At 42.9% G+C, this 22,282-nt stretch overlaps 1 protein-coding gene across 1 annotated transcript; it reads left to right on the top strand.

Annotated features, from left to right (window-relative positions):
• Positions 1–10,813: 10,813 nt before the first annotated feature.
• Positions 10,814–19,840, top strand: LOC309844657 (uncharacterized protein; the record flags this gene model as incomplete). The annotated part of the gene is made up of 3 exons (XM_082691752.1): positions 10,814–10,837; positions 11,051–11,658; positions 19,745–19,840. The coding sequence occupies 2 exons, from the start codon at positions 10,814–10,816 to the stop codon at positions 11,639–11,641; spliced, it is 615 nt and encodes a 204-aa protein (XP_082547878.1). The 3' UTR covers positions 11,642–11,658; positions 19,745–19,840.
• Positions 19,841–22,282: the final 2,442 nt, after the last annotated feature.

Raw genomic sequence — 22,282 nt, 5'->3', positions numbered from 1 at the left:
GAGGGGTGTTTACACTTCCCAGGAGGTGAGAGTGAAGAGGCTGTGGTGCAGGGACTGGACTCTAGACCTAAAAAGGGGTTGTTTGGGAACGATCCTCTGTGCCTAAGACATGAAGATCAACCTGCGTCACTGGTTTAGAGGCAAAACGTCTGAAATGGGAACCTGGGTTTTATGCTCAGGGGCAGCTGAGAGGAAGCCATCGGGAGCGACCTGAGGTTCCGGTCAGGAAGGCCAGACTCCCACCTCCCCGCCCTTCTGCTGCTTACGGACTCTGTGAGCTGGGACAGAAAAGGCAGATAACTCGAGCTACCGCCCACCTCTCATACGCCACACCGAACGCGAGTCTTGCACATGCAATATGCTTTCACTGTATTTTTCCTTTTAACACTTCGGAGTAGCTCGGCTAGATCATATAGAGTCAGTAGCTAGGTTGAATCACCCTAGACTTGTTTGACTCCAAAGCCCTTGTTTTTTCCAAGGTATCACAGTTTCCTCAAATCATTGGCGGCTTTAAGCCTTGGTTTCCTCCCTTATTGAACGGATGCCCTCAGACCGGACCCCGTCAAAGGAAGAACCATCCTTGATAGCCTCTGGCTTGTAGTTGGCGCTGGCCTCTAGGGGGGACTCAACACTCCTCCTGTCCACCTCCCTCCCCTCCCCTGCTGTGGCTGGTGGTTTAAGGACATTCACAGCCATCGCCCCTGTTGGGGGCCTCAGTGTGCTGAGCTAAAGGCCTTGTGCCCAACCAGGGGGCAGGCCCCTGCCAGGTCCTCTAGATCTCTCTGCCAAACGAGTCAACTCCCTTTGCCTAGGGAGCTTTGGAAGGGGGTGCACTCAACTCTCTCCCTTTTCTGTTCCACTTCTGGGGATAATAGAGTTAGGTGGCAAAGGCCTTGCTCCTCAGAACTGGGAAGACCTGTCGCCTCTTTCCCACTCCTCAGCCTGGCCTTGGTGCCGGTGTGGTAAGCCCAGGCCAGCTCCCCTCGTAGGCCTCAAAGCAAAGTCGTCTTCTTCTGCTCTGTGGAGCCTTTCCTTAATCCACCACTTGTGGACCTGGGTGCAGAAACTGACAGAGACAGGCCTCCTCAGGCTTCTCTTCTATGGAACAAAAGGAAACTTCCATGGGTTCACCCTCCGTTCCCGGATTCTACATTGCATGTGGGACTGGAACTCTGCTCGGAACAAAATGTTACTTTGTCTCGTTTCAGGTTTTGTACACTTATCTCTCTTGGGGAGACTTTCGAAAGTGGGTGATTTAGGGCAGGATTTAGCTATTCCTCAGTTTCTAGATCACATATGACATTAGCATCACCCCTTAATTCTGTGGTACTTCTATGGTGAAAAGTTGGTGCTTGAAAAATGTCCCCCCTCCCTTAGACATGAACAGAGCCTGAGAGATCATATAGTTTAGGGGTTCTTAACTGAGGGCCCCACTGGAATCGGTACTAAAGGGAACAGGACTTCTCTCCTTAGTTCGCAACTCTGCAAAAGTTTTAGCCAGTGAAATAAAGCAGGCAACAGAGGGAAAATATTTCTCTAGAGAAAGAGGCACTTTTATCATACAATATGGTTGTGTTGTTGGTCAATTTGAATTTTGAAGATTTGAAATATTCCAATATGTTATTTAATAAATAAAAATTGTAAAAATTTGAAGCTCCTCTTTTTTGGCGGGGAGGCCGAGCTGAGGGGAAAGCTTCAAGAGTAGTCGAATTCTGAATCTGGTGGGTTGGGTAAGTACAAAACCTTGGGTAGGCTGTGTGCTTCCTGGCGGACTGGAGGACCTGGAGAACAGCCGTGTCCTGCAGGTGTTGGCTGTAGGGTGTGGACACTCGATCGCTCCAGAACTGTCAGTGAACTTGGTGTCTGTGGCCTTGTTTTTTTGTTATTTGGGGTTTTTTGGTTTTGTTTTAATCAATTGCTACTGCAATAAGTGAAGATCCTCTTTATGTCACATAACAACGCCAACCAAGTGCCTGTTAAGTGGTAGAACGAATAGGGGTTCGTATATGTTCTCTGCAAGGATCTGATAGGAAACCTGTTTGACTTTGCAAGTCTTTTGGTCTCTGTCACAGCCATTCCTCTCTGCCGTTAAAGCATGGAAGCAGACATAGACAATACGAAGTGATCGAATGTAGCTATGTTCTAATAAACTTTACAGATGAACACTAAAATGTGAATTTTGTATAATTTTCACTTGTCAAAGGAATTATTTTAGGGGATTTTTCTACTATATAAAAATGTAAAAACCATTCTTAGCTGTGGGCTGCACCAAACCGGGCAATGGGCTGCACTGAGTCTACAGGTCATAGGGTTTTTTTGTTCTTAAAGATTTTATTTGTTTATTTGACAGAGAGAGACACAGCTAGAGAGGGAACACAAACAGGGGGAGTGGGAGAGGGAGAAGTAGGCTTACCGCTGAGCAGAGAGCCCGATGTGGGGCTCCATCCCAGGACCCTGAAATCATGACCTGAGCCAAAGACGGCCGCTTAACCAACTGAGCCACGCGGGTGCTCCACACAGGTCATAGTTTCATGGCCCCTGGACTAGAAGTTAGATGTCATAAAATGCCACGAAGTAAGTGCTATTTATTGTGCCCCAAACCTTGTTAGAAGTAAAAACAAGTTACAGTGTTTATTGATTAATGCAGCACATGTGTGCATACACACACATGCGCATGGATGTGTGTGGATGTGTGTGTGTGTGTGTGTGTGTGTGGATGTGTGTGTATATATATATATATATATATATATATATATATATATATGCATCTTTTCCCATGGGAAATTAGTTTTGAATTCCTGAGGAGGTTGTGACTACATACTGCTGTTGTGGCCCTCTGGCACCATTCAGTGATGAACTGTATCCATTTCCAAATCACTCTGCCAGAAAGGGCAAAACTAGAGGACACTATGATATTTCACAATATTTCACAAATAAGTTCTATTAAATAGGTACCAAACTACAGACCCGAAGAGATGTAAGACTATGATGGCTTTAACAAGATACAGATGTGTGTGTCTCTCTCCCTGTAAGTGTCCGGTGGTCAGTGAGGGACTGGCATTCATGTTCCTTCTACCTTGTTTTTCTGTCAACCTTGGCTTTTGCCTCATAGTCCATGATGGCTGCTCTACCTCCCACAGTCACACCCAAATTCTAGTCATCAAGAAGGGAGAAGGGCGAAAGGAGGGCACAGTTGGTTATAATTTTTAGTTCAAAGAAACCACAGCTTTTGATTTCCAGCCAAGATGGAGTAACAAACTAGATTTATAATCTCTACTCAAACAACAACAGAAACAAAACATATTAAATGATAAATGATGGTTTTCAAGATGGTGGACGTGGGTGACAAAGGGATCCCTGAGAGACAGGAAACAAGTGAGTGAGTTGCCCCAGGCCATGGTGCCAGATGGGGCAATCCAGAGTTGAGGGTTGGGCTGCGAGTCCCAGGTAGTTAAGGTTCAGAGGCAAAGTATGGCAGAGGACGGTGCTGTGCGGACACCACTCCGGAGATCTGCAGAGGGTTCCCCTTCCCTGGGTCTCCTCTCAGCCCTGATTACTGCATGTAGGTAAGGAAACCAGCCAAGGCCTGGGAAAGAATCACCTAAGCATCGCAGAAAGACAATTCTCAAGTGCTCAGTCAGGAATTAGCTCCTCTACCCACTAGCCAGAGCAGAAAATCTTCCAATTAGTGGGTAGAATTCTGGTAGAATTCTCACGGAGTCTGGCTTCAGTGAGGCAAAATGAGCCCTAGGTTAAACACTGCTCTGGTCTGACCAAAGCTTAAAATAAGACGTAAAAGGATCAAATTGTTTCCAAATGGAATGGGATGAATGAAAGATATCAAGTCCTGATCCCTGGAATCTATCAGTGTTACCTTATTTGGAAAAATGATCTTTGCAGACGTTACATGACATTTAAGAATGCTGAGATGAAGAGATCAACCTGGATTCTCCAGGTGGGCCGGAATGCCATCTCAAATGTTCTTTTAAGAAGGAGGCAAAGAGGACACCTGGGTGGCTCAGTCAGTGAAGCATCCAACTCTTGGTTTCTGCCCAGGTCATGATCTTAGGGCCGTGAGATCCAGTCCTGTGTTTGGCTCCACACTTAGTGGGGAGTCTGCTTGGGGATTCTCTCCCTCTGCCCCTCCCCCTGCTCGTGAGTTTTGTCTCTCTCTCTCTCTCTCTCCCTCTCTCGTAAATAAATAAATCTTTAGGGAAAAAAAAAAAAGAGGAGGAGGAAGCAAAGAGATTAGATTCAGAGGAGAAAGCAATGGGAAGAAGACAGAACCAGCGATTGGAGTGATATGGCCAATGTTGAGTGCCACCAGAAGCTGGAAAGGCAAGGAAAGATTCTCTCTTAGAGCCCCTGGAGATATCCTGCTGACAGTTTGGTTTCAGACTTCTGGCCCCCACAACTGTGAAAGAATAAATGCCTATGTTTCAAGCCACTAAGTTTGGGATAATTTGTTATAGTGGCACCAGGAGACTACTACACCAAGTAGCTTAACCATATTCCATAACGAGACTCAAGAATATTTATAGGATTACAAAATTATTCAGCACATAATGAGATAAAATTCACAGTGTTTAACATCCAATCAAAAGTGAACAGGCATGCAAAAGAGTTGGGGGGGAAAGAAAGACAACACATAATGAGAAGAAAAATCAATCAATTCAACTGACCCAGAAAAGACACAAATGGAAAACTCGCAGCCCCACTCCCTTTCTTTTTCAGATCAGGACCTGATGCTGCTGAGGATACAGCTAACATCCAAGTTCTATTACCAAAGGATGAAATGGAGAACGTTGGCAGACAGCTGGCAGTCCCAGCCATCGTAGTAAAAATCTTGTCTCACCCGTTGTATTAGTCAGGGTTTTATAGTTGCAAACAACTGAAACAGATGTGGTCGATTTAAGCAGAAAAAGTAATGAATAAAAGGATATTGTGTATTTCACAGACTACAGAACCAGCCTTAGAAATCGAGCAGGAACAAATGAGGCCTGGCCGCAGTCAGGACCGCAGCCAAGATCTTGCTCCAGAGCCCATCGAGGGAGGACAGTGCTGGATGCCACAGCCTGCACTCTGGAGGCACAAGTCACAGGTGCAGCGGCTGCCCCTAGGAAGTTGGAACTGATGACACTGCTATTGCCAACCACCAGCAAGGATGCGCCTCACCTCTCCTTCTTTGTATCCCTAGCTCTAGGCTGCCGAGCATGCGTCTGACTGACAGTGTCTAGATCGCAGTGTGAGCTCCAAGTGCAAGCGAGGTTGGGAGAGTGTCCTCAGTCTGCGACGGGAAGCAAGTTTTCCCTTGCATCCAGATGTACAGGAAAATAGGTCTTCTCAAAACTGGGAGTGTGCAGAATGTGAACAGCCTAATAATAATAGTGATGAAGATGATGATGATGATGATGATGATAGTAATTGACAAGGATCCATTCCGTGCCTTCAGGTCTACCAATGTTAGTAAGCCATGAGAACAGGGCAACGGGGAGATCTTGGCATTAGTGACCCATCTTCTACTCTTAAGGACCTAGTTTTGCCACTCATCTAAGCTCTTCTTTGCGTCTCATTAGTAAAGAATACTTTGTAGTCAGATATATTTGAGAATTATGAGATCATTAGGAAGTAAATCATCTAAATCTGTGTCACTAACTTCCTACTTTGGCTAATTTTTTTTAAACTAATGTTTGTTCCTTTATGGACATTCTATTGGCTACCTATTTTTGTGTCCAAGAGAAGGAAAAATAAAATCTAAAAGGGTGGCAGGTAGTTAAATGTACTGTTCTTTCCTTTGCACTTTGGTATTTAGTGTAGGGAATGACTTTGACCCTGTTTAAGCCCTGACCAGCTTGCTTCCTGGATGAATTAAGTCCTTGATCTGTGATGATTCTTAAGCAGGCCCTCTCATTCTCCTTGATTTAAGGGAAGTGTTAGATTAGAGAATATCTGGCTGGAAAGGCCAGTGTTTTGGACAGCTGCATTACTACGATTGAAGAGTGATGGAAGACCTCTACGTTGTCTCTATTGCTTTATCCTTTGATGTTAATTCCTTGGACCCTTTCCACAAGGCTCTCATTAAAATACAAAATCACATAAGTGACAACATATAAAACAGTTGTCACTTTGGATACCTTCAAGGAGTGAATTTTTCTAGTAGTAACTAACACGTCTTTGGCACTGAAGTGTGCTTTATGTACAATTCATCCCATCATTCCTCACAAAAGCCCTGTCATAGGGTGATCTTATGCTGTTCCGTTTCTCCAGATGAGCAAAGTGAGGGACAGAGAAGTCAATAACTTGCCCAAGGTTGCACAGATACTAAGTGGTTTAGCTGGGATTCAAACCCCCCAGTGCCCATCCCCAACACCCACCTTTTAGCCCATGTCCTTTGCTGCCTATCTTCTAGGTGAGCAGTGACAGAAATAGGACACAGAGCTGGTAATGCTGACATAAGGGAGGGGGGAGCCCAGGTCCAGTGCATGGCACATAGCCCATGGAAGGCAGGCCTAAGTCCACGTAGGAACTCTTCTGAAGGGACACAGAGGAAGGATTTGGAGGGCTGGTGCAGCATACATCGCCCTTTGGCCAAGGGCTGTCCTTCTTCCTGGCTAGTGGACCTTAACCCTTTTATGCAGACTTACTCTGACTTCAGGGCTCTGCCTTCTGACATCAATTACCTTCATACCTAATAAAATTGGCAGACTTTGTCTGCCACCTTGAGATCCAAGGATACAGTGGGGGTAAGAGAGCAGTATCAAGAGGATACACGAGTGATCCTTAAGGAGATAAGGAAAATCATTTGCTACCTATGGAAAGCAAAGTCAGCAATATGCATAACGGTGGGGCAAGCTCCTGAGGAAGGAGGATGAAAGCTGTTGGTGCCATTGCTAGCTATGTCTAGATGTCTGGATGGAGAATCCAACTGGGGGATTATGTCTCTGGAAGGCGAGCTCTGTGAAACATAAGCCCCAGAGCCTTCTTGCTGGAGAGACAGATTCACAAATCTCCACAAATTAATATTCATAAGCCCAAATATTCACAGATGTGAAGCCACAAATGTTACCACTGCTGCTTCTGCTAGGGAATTTACTAGCCCGAAAGTTAATAATGACATTTAGTTCTGGGGGCCGTCCTTTCACAGAGAAGGTCAGACTCCAAAGCAGGATTCCAATCTCATCCTGATTCTCTCTCTGTCCCTCCCTCCCTCGCTCTTTCTCCAGTACCCACAGTGTCTGATTCTAAATATAATTCAAGTAACCAGAAACATTGGACGATAAGGGGAACTAAAACAAAAGAGCATCGAGCAATCCTTTGGTTTTCCCAACAGACCAGACAATGGTGGAGAAATACAGAAAAGCTTCTGCCAAATCCATCACGCCACGACTCCAGTTTCCCAATTCTTTCATCATCAGAAGAGAGTCGGTCGGGTACTATCAGCAGAAATAGGCTTTACAAGTAGTCATGCAAACACCACACTGTGATTTAAGCCTCTTAAAAAACCCAGACTTACGGCACTTAGACTGATAACAGATTCTATCTCCAAAACGTCTTCTCTCTGGCATCCTGTCTTTTGAAGAAGCGCAGAAACTCGTAATGTGGTGTAGTCTATTTATAAATTTCTGGCCTTATTCATCTTCCAGAATAAGAAAAAAATTAAAACATTGACTGGTTAATACCATAATTAGGAACAACACAAGTTACAAAATAGCAAAGTGGAAGGTAATTTGGGGATTAAAATAGACTTTTGGCTTTCAAGATTCATAAGATTTTGTGTGCAGACAGGCTGGCATTCATGCGAGGGTAGGTGGGGAGGGGAGACTTGCAGATTTAGAGTGCGTAATCCCAAAGGAAAGCCATTCTTTTTTTTTTTTTTTTTAAATGTTGGTGGGATTTGCAGGATTTAAATTCTTTTTATTTTAATTTTTTAATTTTTATAAACATATAATGTATCATTAGCCCCAGGGGTACAGGTTTGTGAATTGCCAGGTTTACGCACTTCACAGCACTCACCATAGCACATACCCTCCCCAATGTCCATAACCCTACTGCATGATTTAAATTCTTATTTTATTAATGTTTTATAGGAAGTGTGGAGAGTAAAGACAAGGATGGAGTAAGGGAAAGGAAAAAAAGCATCCTTTAAGTTCCTTGATCTACTGAAGAATGTGCTGGAATAGGAAAGTTCAGTAAAAGGATCATGTCCCTATTACCAGGGAGTGCTTAGTGGAGAGATGCGACAGGGACAGGCAGCTCTTTAGGTGTGGTAGAAGTGACTGCCAACAGAAAATTAGCCATACACCATGCAATGTAGCTGCTACACAGATAGGCAGATGAAAAGTTGGATCTCCAGAATGTACTTCCTGGCACATGAGTAGGAACATGTATACCCCTTCTTTGGCCTGAGTGTCTCTTCCTCCCCAGTAGGGAAGGGAGACCCTACATACCATGCAGTGATGGTAAAACTGTTGGGCAAGATTCGTTAAGAAGAGAAATGTTTTTTGGCTTTTGTTGTTTGTTTGTTTGTTTGTTTGTTTGTTTTTGTTGGTGGTTGATTAACCAGAGTGACTTCTTCGACTTTGGGGCAGTAGCGTTGTATCCTGGAGATAACATAATCTATACCCAAAACTCTTAAAAGGCATGGGAGAGTGAAGACAAGGCCTCTTTAGGACCTAGACTAGTAGGAAGAGTACTATGTGGGTTCTTATCTCATGGTAAGGGCACAAAACAGCTAATTCTATACCACCACAAATGAACTGCCACAGATAAATGAGACCTTGGCCTTTTCCATTCACATAAAAACCCTAATTTCCTAGCTTATACTACTAAATCTAAGGTCAGCTTAATCACAGGTTGGGATACTATTACTGTGTTTCCACAGTTAAGGTGAGAAGCTATATATATATATTTTTTTGAGAAGCTATATTCTTAATAGGTCCCCCCCCCCAGCCCAAAACTAAATGGATTTGAATAAGCTGAAAGCCTAAAAACTAGGGACTCTTTTCATTGTTTTGTTGGGGGCAACCCTTAAAACTTTTACTGCCATTTTTTTTTTAACTTACAAAATTGTAAGGGATGAAATGGACAAGAAGTCATTACACAAATTATAGAAATAGTCAACATTTATCTAATTTTATCATTGAGCAAAGACAGCTAAAGGGGGTAAGTTCTTTTAAGAAGAACCTAAATGTGTTTAAAGTGAAATACTACACTAGCCTTTTTTCCCCTGAATTGGGGAAAAAAAAAGGGATATATGGAACTGAACAAGTTGGGAAGGAATGTGTCCATTAAACAAACACCCACCATTTGTGTAACAGTTCTGTCAGAGTGGAGTAAGGCAGGGATCGCTGGTTTATCTTTGACAGTGATCTCATGTTTTAGGTACCTAGAGTGACATTATATAGCTGGCTGATGGCTGGGTATAGTGAGTGGATATAAGTTTTACTTTGAATTCACAGTAAATGATAACAAGCACAGGTTTAGCATTTTACTTTGTACATCTTCTGTACCCAAATCATCCATTGCTCTGAAGCGTGCACTTTGGGGGAGAAAGTTGGATTCTTCCATAACTTCTTTGTGAGTCTGCACCAACCCAAGAGGTGGTTTTCTTAGTAGAGAAAAATACTCAATATTAAATAGGAAACTGACATCTTGAAAACATTTTACAGTGGTGACAGGTGTTTTGATTCAGGAATAGGCTCTTTAACACATCAAAAGCATATTCTCTCCCTTTTATTTTGTTTTTTAAAAGATTTTATTTATTTATTTGACAGAGAGATAGCACAAGTAGGCAGAGCAGCAGGCAGAGGGAGGAGAAGCAGGCTCTCTGCAGAGCAGGGAGCCTGATACAGGACTTGATCCCAGGACCCTGGAATCATCACCTGAGCCGAAGGCAACCTCTTAACCGACTGAGCCACCCAGGTGCCCTCTCTCCCCCACTTTTAAAGATTTATTTTTTTAAGTAATCTCTACACTCAACTCACAACCAGAGATCAAAAGTTGCACGCTATACCAACTGAACCAACCAGATGCCCCTGCACATTATCCCGTTAGGCATTACCTTTTGCTTTTTTTTTTTTTTTTTCTTTAAGATTTTATTTACTTATTTGACAGAGAGAGAGCACAAGCAGGGGGAGCAGCAGTCAGAGGAAGAAGCAGGCTCCCTGCTGAGTAGGGAGTCCAACTCTGACTCCAGGATGCAATCCCAGGCCCCAGGATCATGACCTGAGCCAAAGGCAGACACTTAACAGACTGAGCCATCCAGGTACCCCAGAAGCATTATTTAAATATAAAAAATTATATTTTTTGGCTTGAAGTAGTGCTTCCTTCTATATTTGAAGGTTTTCTTGGTAGATATTACTGCCTCTTCCAATATTTCTTCGAAATTCCTCCCTACCTAGATTTTTCTTAGAGGCTGTCTTAGAAGCCCCTTCTGCTAAGAAACAGCCCAGTGGCTGAGACTTTGGAGGATGCAGAACTGAGAATTCTAGGTGAGCACAGATAACCTGGATTGGGATTGGGAGGTTTGAGTTCAGCCCTGCCATGCTTAATTCACTGGGCTAAAACGTATCTCCTCGCCTTCCAGCAGTTTCCTGTAAGCTGCTATCTCAATGCCAAGAGCCATTTTGCCATTGACCAAGTCCCGGTATTACTGAAGGGGGCCGGCCCTCTCACACTCTCGGTGTTCCTGAGATCGCCCCCCCCCCCAGCTGCCCAGTGCTATCCCGGTAGGTAGATACGTCTGCGCTTTGCCGCCCCTCCGGCTCCAGCGCCTGCCTCTCCAGCGATTCCTTGGCCCCAGTCCCCATCGGGCATGCCGTGCCTGCAGCTAGCGACGGTACTTGTGAATCTCGCGGCGCCTGTGGTCCCAAAAGCTGCAGTGCCTGCTAGTTCAGGATGGCAAACTTGGACTTGTACACTCCTCCACTGTCCCAGCAGCCAGGGACTCACACTGAGCGCAGATCTCGCCCCATGCGGAGCTCAGGTCTGGTTTGGCCATGGCCATGTCCACCTCCACAATGGCCTGCAATGACGCCTGCCGCGTGGCCAGCGGCTTGGCCACCTCCGCCTCTTACACCCGGCGCACGAAGGCCAGCCAGTTCAGCAGAGACTCCAGCTTCTTCTTCAGGTCCAGGAGGGCCACCGAGGCGCCATCCACGTTACGCTCAACGGGCCCGACACTCTCACCACTTCCAAGTGTGACTGCAGCAGCCGCACCTCTCTCCCCAGGCCGTGGAAGCAGCGAGGCCTGCGCATGCGCCGAGCGCGCCTCCGCCTGCTGCGCACGCAGCTGGCGCCGGAAGAGCTCGTGACACGCGACGGGCCTGCGTGGTGCTGCCCCAGCGCCACCACCTCGGCTTGGCGCGCGCTTTTCTCTCTCTGGCGGGTGCACCTCCGCGGGGAAAGTGGCCCTCAGGTCTTCCAACTGCTCCTATCATGGGCGCGGATGATCCTGGGTTCGCTGGTGTGCGCAGCCGCCTGTGAACGCCGCAGGGCCTCTGGCGGAGGCCAGGCTCAAACCCAGGCCCAGGCGGAGCGTCGAGGCCGCACCGCCGCGGGGCAGGGACTGCGAGCCGCCGTGCCCCCAGCGCTGGAGCGGCGCGAGGACAGGCGAGGGCCATCTCCGAACACCTCGTGGTAGCAGGAGGCGCCGCCCAGGTAATGGACCCTTTACAGCTTCCTTCTGCTTGCTCACCGGCCGTTCTCTCCTGTCTGTCTGTCTGTCTGTCTGTCTCCCTCTCTCTCGTTTGGAGCTCTTGCCAGCCCTGAAGCTTTGCTCTGTCGTTTTCACGCCAGTTCCCTCTCTTTCTCTCCTTCGCATCACCACTGGCCCTTGCTCCCGGAGTGAATCATACTCAAGTTCCTCTTATCCCAAACTAGCCAACCAAACAAGAAACCAACCCGACAGACACACCCACAACCACACACACAGACACACAACCACTTTCCCTCCATTCTGCTGGCCCCTCTAAGCAAGTGCCTCCCCTATTTCCGTCCATCACAGAGCTTCTTTAAAAAGTCATCTTTGTCAACTGCTTCCATCGGGATACCACCCCCTCGTTCCTTAATTGTAAACTGGCTTCCGCTCTTACCACTCGGTAATTTTTTAAAGGTCACTAGTCACCTGGTTACCAAATGCAGTGTTCCTTTTTATCCTTTATTTTGCCTAATCCCTTTATATGATTGACCCTGTTCCCTCATCCTAATCACCCCCCACCCCACGCCTGTGAAGTTCTCACCTCCTTAGGCTTCCCTGATAATAATTTCTCACCTCTCCTTTTATCCCTGTGTCTCCTTGTCTTCTGTTCCAGATTGAAATATGTTTCCCCTTAGAAGCTGTCCTTGGCCCTCTACTCCATCCTCACTTCTGTGTGGTTTCTTGGGGAGCCCATTCAGTCCCATGGCTTTACTTCTTCCTTGTTGGTGACTCATTTCTGAAACTCTGTCTCTAGTCCTGACAGCTCCTCTTTGGAAGTTTCCACCCATCTACCAGGGTGTTGCTCTTAGCAGACTCAAATCCAAGTCGGTATTTCCCTTCCTGAACATTTACTTCTTCCCATTTCTGTTAATTAAGATCTTTCTCATTTCACCAGCTCAAAACTTTGCTAGAATCTTTAATTCCACCCTTTCTTCTCTGTCCCACATCTGAGTAGCGGTCAAGTTCTATTAATTTTGTTTGAAACATGTTTCTTTTGTGTTCATTCTTTCCTTTTTATTCCTGCTCATACCCGCTAGTTCAAGATCTGGCTTCCTTCCACTTCCTTTAAGGATAGTCACCTACTAAGGTGTTGCTGCTTCCGGTCCTACTCTCCTGAGCTGCCCCTTATACTCTGATACAGCACTACCATGTTAATTCCTGAAGCACCCTTCGAAGCTGGTTATTTCCCTGCTCAGACACTTTTACTGGCTCCCTCATACCTAACGCATGAAGACTCAGATGCACACAACACAAGTAGGACCCTCTACCTGTAGCTCCAAACTACCGCTCCAGTTTTATTTCCCATGAGGTTTCCCCCCACCACCAGTTTTGACTTTGAACACCAACATATAAGCACATGCTGTAGTTTTATGTCCAACAGCAAGACACAAAAACTCTAACTCAAAAACGACATAATGACCATATTTGTTTATGATTTAGTTGATAACTGAGCTTATTGATTATATGCCATATATAAAAAATTATGACAAGTTCCGAAGCAGGTTGGGCCCTGGGGCAGAAAGGTCTCCACTGTGATTCTGCTACTTTGTAATTCTATCCACGGAAATGAGTTCACCTTTGCTAATGATCTCCTCCTCTTTGGAGCTCACACTGCACTGATCACAGTGTGCTTTGTGTTATAATTACCTGTTACCTGTCTTATCCCTGCTGGGATAAGATAATGAATTATACCCTTCTCCCTGCTTGAGAGGGAGGAGTGGCAGATAAGATCAAAACAATACTTTTTTATTGATAAAACTGGTTCTGAAGAAAGATGCCTTGTTGTGCTGCAACAATAGGCTCCCTAAGAGGGACATACCAGAATTTGACAGACTCCTCTGCAGTCACAGGTGGGGTTAGAGCACACTGGGCTCCTGTAGTTGGTGGAGCAGAGCATGCCCATCCCTGGCAGATCATGCCCATCCCTGGCAGATCTTTGTAAGTTCCATCCAAGAACTCGCTCCTCCACAGGGAGGGGTAAGGCATGGGAGAACAGCACAGGGGTGTTTAGGAAAGAACATCTCTTCTAGATATAATAGAAGAGGTCAGAATCCTTTCTGATAAAACTGTGGACTTCTGACGTCAGGGACTATATTTTGTATACATCTTTTTGGTGATGTATTGGATGCTTAATAATGTCAGATAATTAAATTATATACCATAATTATTACTATAAGTTATGTATATAACTTATTATATATACTTGTTATTATATACCATCACATTAGCATATAATACTTTTGATACAATGTTATACCATAGATTTAGAACATACTATGCAGTTATATAAATAAATTACTTTTATTTGAATTACATTTATTTGAATTTGACAAATTCAAAAGGCTGCCAGTGTGTAGTACTGGCTTTACCAGAGATTTACAGAGGAGAAGCTCGTTTTTACACAGGAGAACAAATTATTCTTGGGCCTACATAGCATGGGGAGAGGCACATAGAGAAAATGAACACAGTTCTAGTTTCTTTGCATGTCCAAAGGTAATGCTCAAATAAAACAGTGTTTCCCATAAAGAATAATTTCTTAAAATCCTATCCAAGCTGCTAGATTTTTATTTCCTTTCAGAATTCATGAGAAAACATACTCATTTTATTTTTCAAGAGTGAATCATTTTGTACCACCCAGAAACTTCATGTGATGCCCGCCATCTGGATCTGTAGAAAATTAGTGTTTTGAGAGTCACTGTTTTCAATTTTCATTAAGATATTTGGTGTCAAGTAGATGCAGCACAAGTGTTTCTCTTTGAAGTGCCTCAGTATTGATGCATCACCTCCTCATAGCACATAATTCAAAATTTATACGCCTTCGTTTATTTGGAGGGGTCTTGATAGAAAAATACACTAACAAATGCCATCCAGGATATTCGAATAACTGAGTTTGGGTGGGTGAAATATTGACATAAACCTTAGAACTTAAACTTGGGTAGTAATACCATATATGCCTATAATCTGACGAGTGTGTGTGTGTCGTGCAGGACACTTATTTGGATAACAGTCAAACACTCCTAAAGGAATGGTATTTCTCTGTGTGTGTGTGTCTAGGTAGAACTTAGTGCTCTTAGGGGAAATAAATGTATACACTTATTCTAAGTGCTGTGGGGTCCTTGGGATTGCCCTGGGACTTAATTTAACACATTATCCTATTACCTATTCTAAGAGACTTGAAAGTTGAGTGTGGAACTTTTGGTAAAATGTTATGGCTACCTGAAACCATTCTGGGAGGTAGATAAATACCAAGCCCCTCAGAGGAAACCGCTGAGTAATAAGGAATGTCTGTTGAGATAAGACAGTGTTTGTGGGCATTGTGCTTCTTCCCTTGGGGAACCTGGGGTGGGGGAGTGAGCTTCTTATGGGGGAAGTGCAGTGTGCAAACCTGGACGCTCTCTACAGTCTTCTGAAAGAGCTCAGTGCACTGGTGGTTCCTGAGAGCCCAGCTGGGGTCCAGGTTCTGGGGGGTTTCAGAAGTCCTGCGGCAGTAACTTATGAAGAAATGTCTTGGGAAGCTGATGAAGATGACTACTAAAAGGAAAAAATCCACAAAGATGCTGACTTAGAAACCTGGAAAAGCTACTCATACCTGAAATCCCAGGAAGGAAAGGGATGACCAGATACAGTGTCATATATATATATATTTTTAAAGATTTTATTTATTTATTTATTTATTTGACAGAGAGAGTTCACAGTAGACAGATAGGCAGGCAGAGAGAGAGAGAGGGAAGCAGGCTCCCTGCTGAGCAGAGATCCTGATGCAGGACTCGATCCCAGGATCCTGAGATCATGACCTGAGCCGAAGGCAGCGGCCCAACCCGCTGAGCCACCCAGGCGCCAACAGTGTCATATATTTTTAAAAAGTCCTTTGTGAGAGGCTTTTGGCTTCCTGCATACAGTGCCTTCCATAGGAAATGTAATGTAAGTCCTTGTCTTCTGTGTGCCTCATAGAGGAAAAGGAGTGAAGACAGGGGTCACTTTCTGCCATAAGAACCATCTCCATGAACATCAAAAACCTGAAACAAACATCTCCCTTAAATGGAGAGAATTGTAACTGGATTATGATAGATGAAGTCCCCAAATCTCTTAATGGAGGCATAAGATCAGTGAAAGCCGAGGAGGGCAGTCTCAAATTCCAGTTTAGAATGTGACCCTTCCAAAGAAGATAGCACATTTATGTACTACTTAAAGCTCTTGCACAGATACATATGTACATGTGGGTACAGAGCTGTAGAAAAATTCAGCCCGCTAGATGCACACCTCAGCTCCTTCCACTGCCCTCATGCTACTCCACATTCTACCTACTCCCAGACTGATCCTTCCTTTCATTCATCAGACACTTCGAAGAGAAATTTCTATCTTATACATAGACAAAATGAGTGCCTGTGAGAGTGCCTTCCCTTAGAGAACAAAGCTAAACAATACACTGTCTGGCCTATGGCAGCTGATTTGGATAATGACAACAGCGCCAAGATGGCCATAAATCCTTAGAGTGCTAACACTGGTGGTGTGTTTGATGGGAGAGTACGTCACCACCAAAAAAGATGGTCCTTGACAAATTTTTATATATATTGCCCAGGATTCATTCATTCATATATATATACATACACATATATGTATATAATATTTTATGTATTTATACTTATATGTATACTGCATCATGAGGATTTTTTTTATCAAATTACAATAATTATATATAATACATTATAAATAGAAGTATATATTAGAAATGCATAAATTACATATAAATATAAGTGTATAAATATATAAATTATAGGTAATTTATAATTATAAATTATATATAATACATTATAAATATACATGTTATAAATAACAAGTATATTATAACCAAATATTTTAATAAATAAAATATGTATATTATAACTAAGTAAATGTGATAATATATATACTTACATATTTATATTTTAAATATATGTATATACATATGTATATACACATATATATTACACATATACATATATAATATATATTATACATATAATATACATAAATACATATGTATTATATGTGTGTATATGCATATATATGCTGCTTCACTTATGATTTTCATCAAATTAGAAAAGTCTCACCATTACCTTTTCTGATGTTGCCTCAGCTCCATTCTCTCTCCTTCATTTCTAGAAATCCTTTTAGACTTCATTGAACCTTCTCTTGCTACTTTTCTATCTTAACCTCCTTTCCAAGTTTTCCATCTTGTTATTTCTGTGGGATACATTCTGGTGTGATGCTTTAGCTTGAGCTCCTTGTTCATGAATTTTCCTTCAGACATGTCTAATCTACTGTTTAGTGTGCCCACTGAGTTTTTAATTTCAATAACTATGTATTTTATTTCTAGAATTTCTGCATTTTTTGGTCATGGCACTCTGTTTTTCTTGTGTGTTTTTTTTTCTTTTTGTAATGTTTTTATTCTAAACATTCTTATTTTATATTCTCTTTCAGATTGTTGTAATGGCCCCATTCTTTGGAAGGTGGGAGGGGTGACATTGGTGAATTCCTGTTGACTCTTGCCCATGATGGATTTGTCCCTTCAGTGTTTTGCCATTTCTTTTATTGTGAGCTCATCTCGTGTGGGGCTTGCTTATTTTTGTGGAACTAACTGTATTCTGCATTGTGGAATGTCTCTCTAGAGTGTTTCTGTAACTGCTTCTGCCAGGTACTCCCAAAATATTACTAGCCAGGGACCAGTTTTTACATTAATTTCTTGGCTTGAAAGTTTCTGGGCCATTCCAGTAGGGAAATTTCAAAAACCAAATTCATGTGTAGACCAGGTGTGGGGTTTCACATTCTCAGGAAAGGCTTTTTTCCACAAAGAGAGACAAATGAGTTTCTGTGTCATCTTGCTGTGGTGGTTAGAGAATTTTTGAATGGGGGTGGGTAGGAAGGGTTAGTATTCTTCAGGATGGGTTCAGGCCTGCAAGGGTCTTGACTTCATGTAGTAGTCTCATCTCTCCCCCTATTTTGTGCAGGCTCAAGGTCTTATCTCCTGTGGTCATTAAAATCCAAGTTCTAAGTTTTTTGAAGATCTGTAACTCACTCCAATTCTGAGGGCAAATGGAGCATAACTTTATATGCTGACTTATTTGGTTTCATTCTTTCTCCTGTGATTCCCCCTTCTTTCTTATAATCTTAATTTCGCTTAAAATTTTTTGTTGTTGTTGGGATGCCTGGATGGCTCAGTTGGTTAAGCGTCCTGACTCTTGGTTTTGCTCAGGTCATGGTCTCAGGGTCATGAGACCAAGCTGCATATGGGGGCTCCGTACTCAGTGCAGAGTCTGCTTGAGATTCTTTCTCTCTCCTTCTTCCTTCCTCTCTGCCCCTCCCTGTACGTGTGCTTGTGCACACTCTCTTTTTCTCAAATAAATAAAATCTTAAACTTTTTTTTGTTATATTTTATTCTGCTAATGTAGGCATACTTGAAGGGAGAGTTTTCAAGTTATGTTAGTCTGCCATATTATCAGAATTAGAAGTCCTTTCATCTATGCTTTGTGTTTTCCCCTCTTACTGTTAGATCAAGACCTTTTTGACTTTTGCTAGGACTTCTGCATTAGCCCTTGCATGTATTTTCCTCTGGGTTGTCTAAGATACCATCTCTCAGTTATATCATTCTAAAAGAACATTTTGACTGCATGATTATCTGACTTAACTAACCACTGTTCATGGCCCCCATGATGTCTGTGGAATAAAGTCTAAATTCCCTGTCCTTGCATTTAAGGTCATCTGTAATCTGGCCTCCAATTAAATATAATTTTTATTGGTTTTAGTGATGTTTTTGATTTTTCTCTCTTGAACAGTTGACCATTCTTTTAAAAAAATTAGGTGAGTACTACTTCGTATATGAAGCTCTCAGATGGGTCCTCAACTATAGGACAAGTATTTTTATCTATTTTAGTGCGAATTGGATTAGTCCTTATATCACCCCAAATCTTAGAACATGCCCTGACCCCAACAGGCACTCATACCTGCTTCTTAAATTTAATTAGACAGGAGACATTGGTGATTGGACTTCAAGCCACAGGAGAAACAACTAGCGCAGAGATTTACCTTGATTGGTTTTGGAGATTGTCTGTGTGCAGTAAGAGAAAACTGTGCAGAGGAGGTCAAACACAGAATGTAATACAAATGGGATGCCTGGGTGGCTCAGTCGGTTAAGTGTTTGCCTTCTGCTCAGGTCATGATCCCAGGGTTGTGGGATCAAGCCCCACACCGGGCTCCTCACTTAGTGAGGAAACTCCTTCTCCCTCTGCCTTCTGTTCCCCCTGCTTGGGCACTCTCTATACCCCCCTTTATCTCTCTGACAAATAAATAAATAAATAAATAACCTTTAAAAAATATTTATAAATAAATAAATGAAATCATAAGAATATGAACAAATGGCACAAATTTACATAAATATGAGTAAAATTCATATTCTCTATTTTTTATAATGTCTCTTAGTTTTCAAACAATTTTTATAGCCATGGTCCATTTGATCTTTAAACAACCAGTATAATAGGTAGAGAAAATTTGGAAATAAATAAAAAAGTCCAGAAAAATTATTCATATATTCATGCAATGATTGGATGATTGTTTATTGTACCACCTGTGTACCAGGCACTGGGCTAGGGCTGGAGGAAACATGCTAACAGTACTTCATGGATCTAGAAATCTTACAGTTTGGGGACTTATCCAAGCCTCTTACCCAGTAAATGATGGACTTAGAGTTAGAACCCAACTCTTACAAGTCTGGATCTGGCAAACCCTTCCTTTCTGACAGGGTTAGCCACACACTTGACCTGAAAGAAAATGTGTGTTCCACCTAAGTTATCTTTGCTCTTTCTTTTCGAGCAAGGTTTAGTGTTCCTCACACTCATGTCCTCTTTTTACTGGGCACATAATTAGACTGTACTTCCCAGCCTTCCACGGAGGTGGAGGTGGTCATGTGACTGAATTCTAACCAGTGAAACACGTCGGGGTGACGTACAGTGCTCTAGGCCTGGACCACAGAAACACTCCACATGTAATCGTCTCTCTCTTTTTCCCTTTTAGTGGCTAAGGGCAGAAAATTCCAAGGACCAAGAAAAGGGTGAAGCCACAGATGGAAGAAACTGGATTTCCAGAATGACACATGGTGAGCAGCCTGTCAATCAGGAACACTTCACCTGACTTCACGTGAGCAATAAATTTCTGTTGCCTTAAGCCAACTGGGATTTGGGAGTTATTTTTGTTTTGTTTTGTGTTTCTGTTTTGTTTTTAGGGCAGATAGCATACCATGAGAAGGACCCCCTTCAGATTAAAGCCTTAAATGGGACTGTAAGAGGTAACACTCTTACATAAGAGTGACGCTCCTACATACTCATACATCTTGGCACAACTTTTAAGTGATTTATTTATTTTTTTTAAGATTTTATTTATTTACGTAAGGAGAGAGAGAGTGAGCAAGAGGGAGGGAGAGAAAGTGCACAAACCAGGGGAGGGGCAGAGAAGCAGGGAACCCGATGCTGGGCTTGATTCCAGGACTGTGGGATCATGGCCTGAGCTGAAGGCAGATGCTTAACTGCCTGAGCCACCCAGGCACCCTTAAGTGATCAATTAAACTATACCCACTAGATTCTTTTTCTTTTTTTTTTTTCTTCTAGATTTTTATTTATTTATTTGACAGAGATCACAAGTAGGCAGAGAGGCAGGCAGAGAGAGAGGAGGAAGCAGGCTCCCTGATGAGCAGAGAGCCCAATGTGGGACTCCATCCCGGGACCCTGAGATCATGACCTGAGCCGAAGGCAGAGGCTTTAACCCACTGAGCCACCCAGGCGCCCCTACCCCCCCAGATTCTTTATTGGTAACCTGGATGTAGATATCGATAGTCTCATCAAATTTAAAGGAGATACCAGCATCCAGGACATTTTAAAATTTCAAATGATATTCAGCAGTGTTATAGACCCAGTGTATCTCAGTATCAGCAAGGCATTTGACAAGGCATTTTGAATAAAAGAATGAAAAAAGGGTACTATTCAGTGAATTCAAAGGTGCCTAAACAGTCAGAGCCCAGGTGATTAGTGGGTGCATTCAGGTGAGCAGGGGCTTCTGTGATTGAAACATTGGACTATTCTCTTGTACTTGTTTTGGGCCACATTTTTATCCATGTCTTGCATGAGGGTGTAGTAGTAGGTATGCTGATCAAATGTGCTAGTGACACCACTCTGGAGGGGATAGAAATAAGATATAAGATATTGACAGAATCAAGATTCAGAATTATCTTGACATGCTGCAGTGCTTGGCCAAAACTAACAACATGAAATGTAATAAGGATAAATGCAGAGTCTTGTGTTGAGGTCCCAGAATGAATTATAGGAATATAGGATGGAGACCGTGTAACTTGGCAGCAGTTGACGTAAAAAGGCCCTGGGGGTCTTATTTGACCAAAAGCTTGATTCGAGCCAACAGTGCGATATGGCTGCACAAACTGAGCTGTGTTCATGGAAGCACTGTGTGATCATCAGGAGACACATTAGGCTCTGCGCTCCTCACATGCAATCTGGGGCATTATTTTTTAAAATCTGTGTATGTTGGCACGGGGACAAATGAGACTACACAGAGGAGGTGATGAGGATGGTGAATAAAGATGTCTCCTGCCTCCGTGTGCGTAGCATATTCTGGTGGCCTTCTTAGTGTTTGTATTGTTCCTCCAGCTTTCTGCTGTAGTCTTTCTCATCCGCTAGACTGCATGCTCCCTTAAAAAAACCGATAATAATAACAATAATAATAACAATGCTGGTGGTACCAACAGTGGTTGTGGATGATATTGGTTGAGTTCTTCCCATGTACAAGACTCTTCTCTGAATGCTTTACATGTCTGATCTTTTCAACCTTCATGGCAGCCCAATGAAATGGATTCTACTAGCGTCCCCATTTTATAGATGAACTAGGTATAGTGGGATTAAGTTCCTTAGTCAATGGTGGAATCAGGGCACACAGGCAGTTTGACTCTAGGACTGGTGTTCTTAACCATAGGCTATTTGTAGTTCTGAAACTCCCCAACCTCAAGCACTCACTCAGTTCGTGTTCACTCATCTTAATGGGGGAGACAAGAGTGGCATCTAGAAACTAGGTTATAGAAAGAGCTTAAGAGGGGCTGAGCTCCTCCCTAATTAGTACCACAGGTTTGTCTAGTGCCTACCGCATATAAGAGGAGAAATATACTCGTGAGGTTTTGATATGCCCATACTAGTAGTCACATAATGTTAATCTTACATGTTTACAGTCAGATTTTAGTTTCCAAAAGCATGTTGTTTATTTTATGTTTTTGAAGTATAATTGACATACTATATTAGTTTCAGGTGTCAAACGCATTTTTAAAAAGCTTGATATCATTTAATCTTCTGAATGCCTTGTGAAACGAACACAGTAAGTTTAGAATGAGGAAACAAACGCAGAAATGTTATGTTTGTCCATCCACATATTTTTTCCACAAACATTTAGCAAGCGCCCATTATGTTCTAGGTACCACAGAGTTTTGTAAAGGAGGTGTTATCTTTATTTTTAGTAAGAAAAGGAAGTCCTGAAGACTACATTAGTGTTGGCATTGGT

This window comes from Mustela nivalis (assembly GCF_964662115.1).
Source record: "Mustela nivalis genome assembly, chromosome: 12".
Classification (NCBI taxonomy): Eukaryota; Metazoa; Chordata; class Mammalia; order Carnivora; family Mustelidae; genus Mustela; species Mustela nivalis.
The sequence above is the reverse complement of the archived record's forward strand: the minus strand, read 5'-3'. Positions and strand labels throughout refer to the sequence as shown.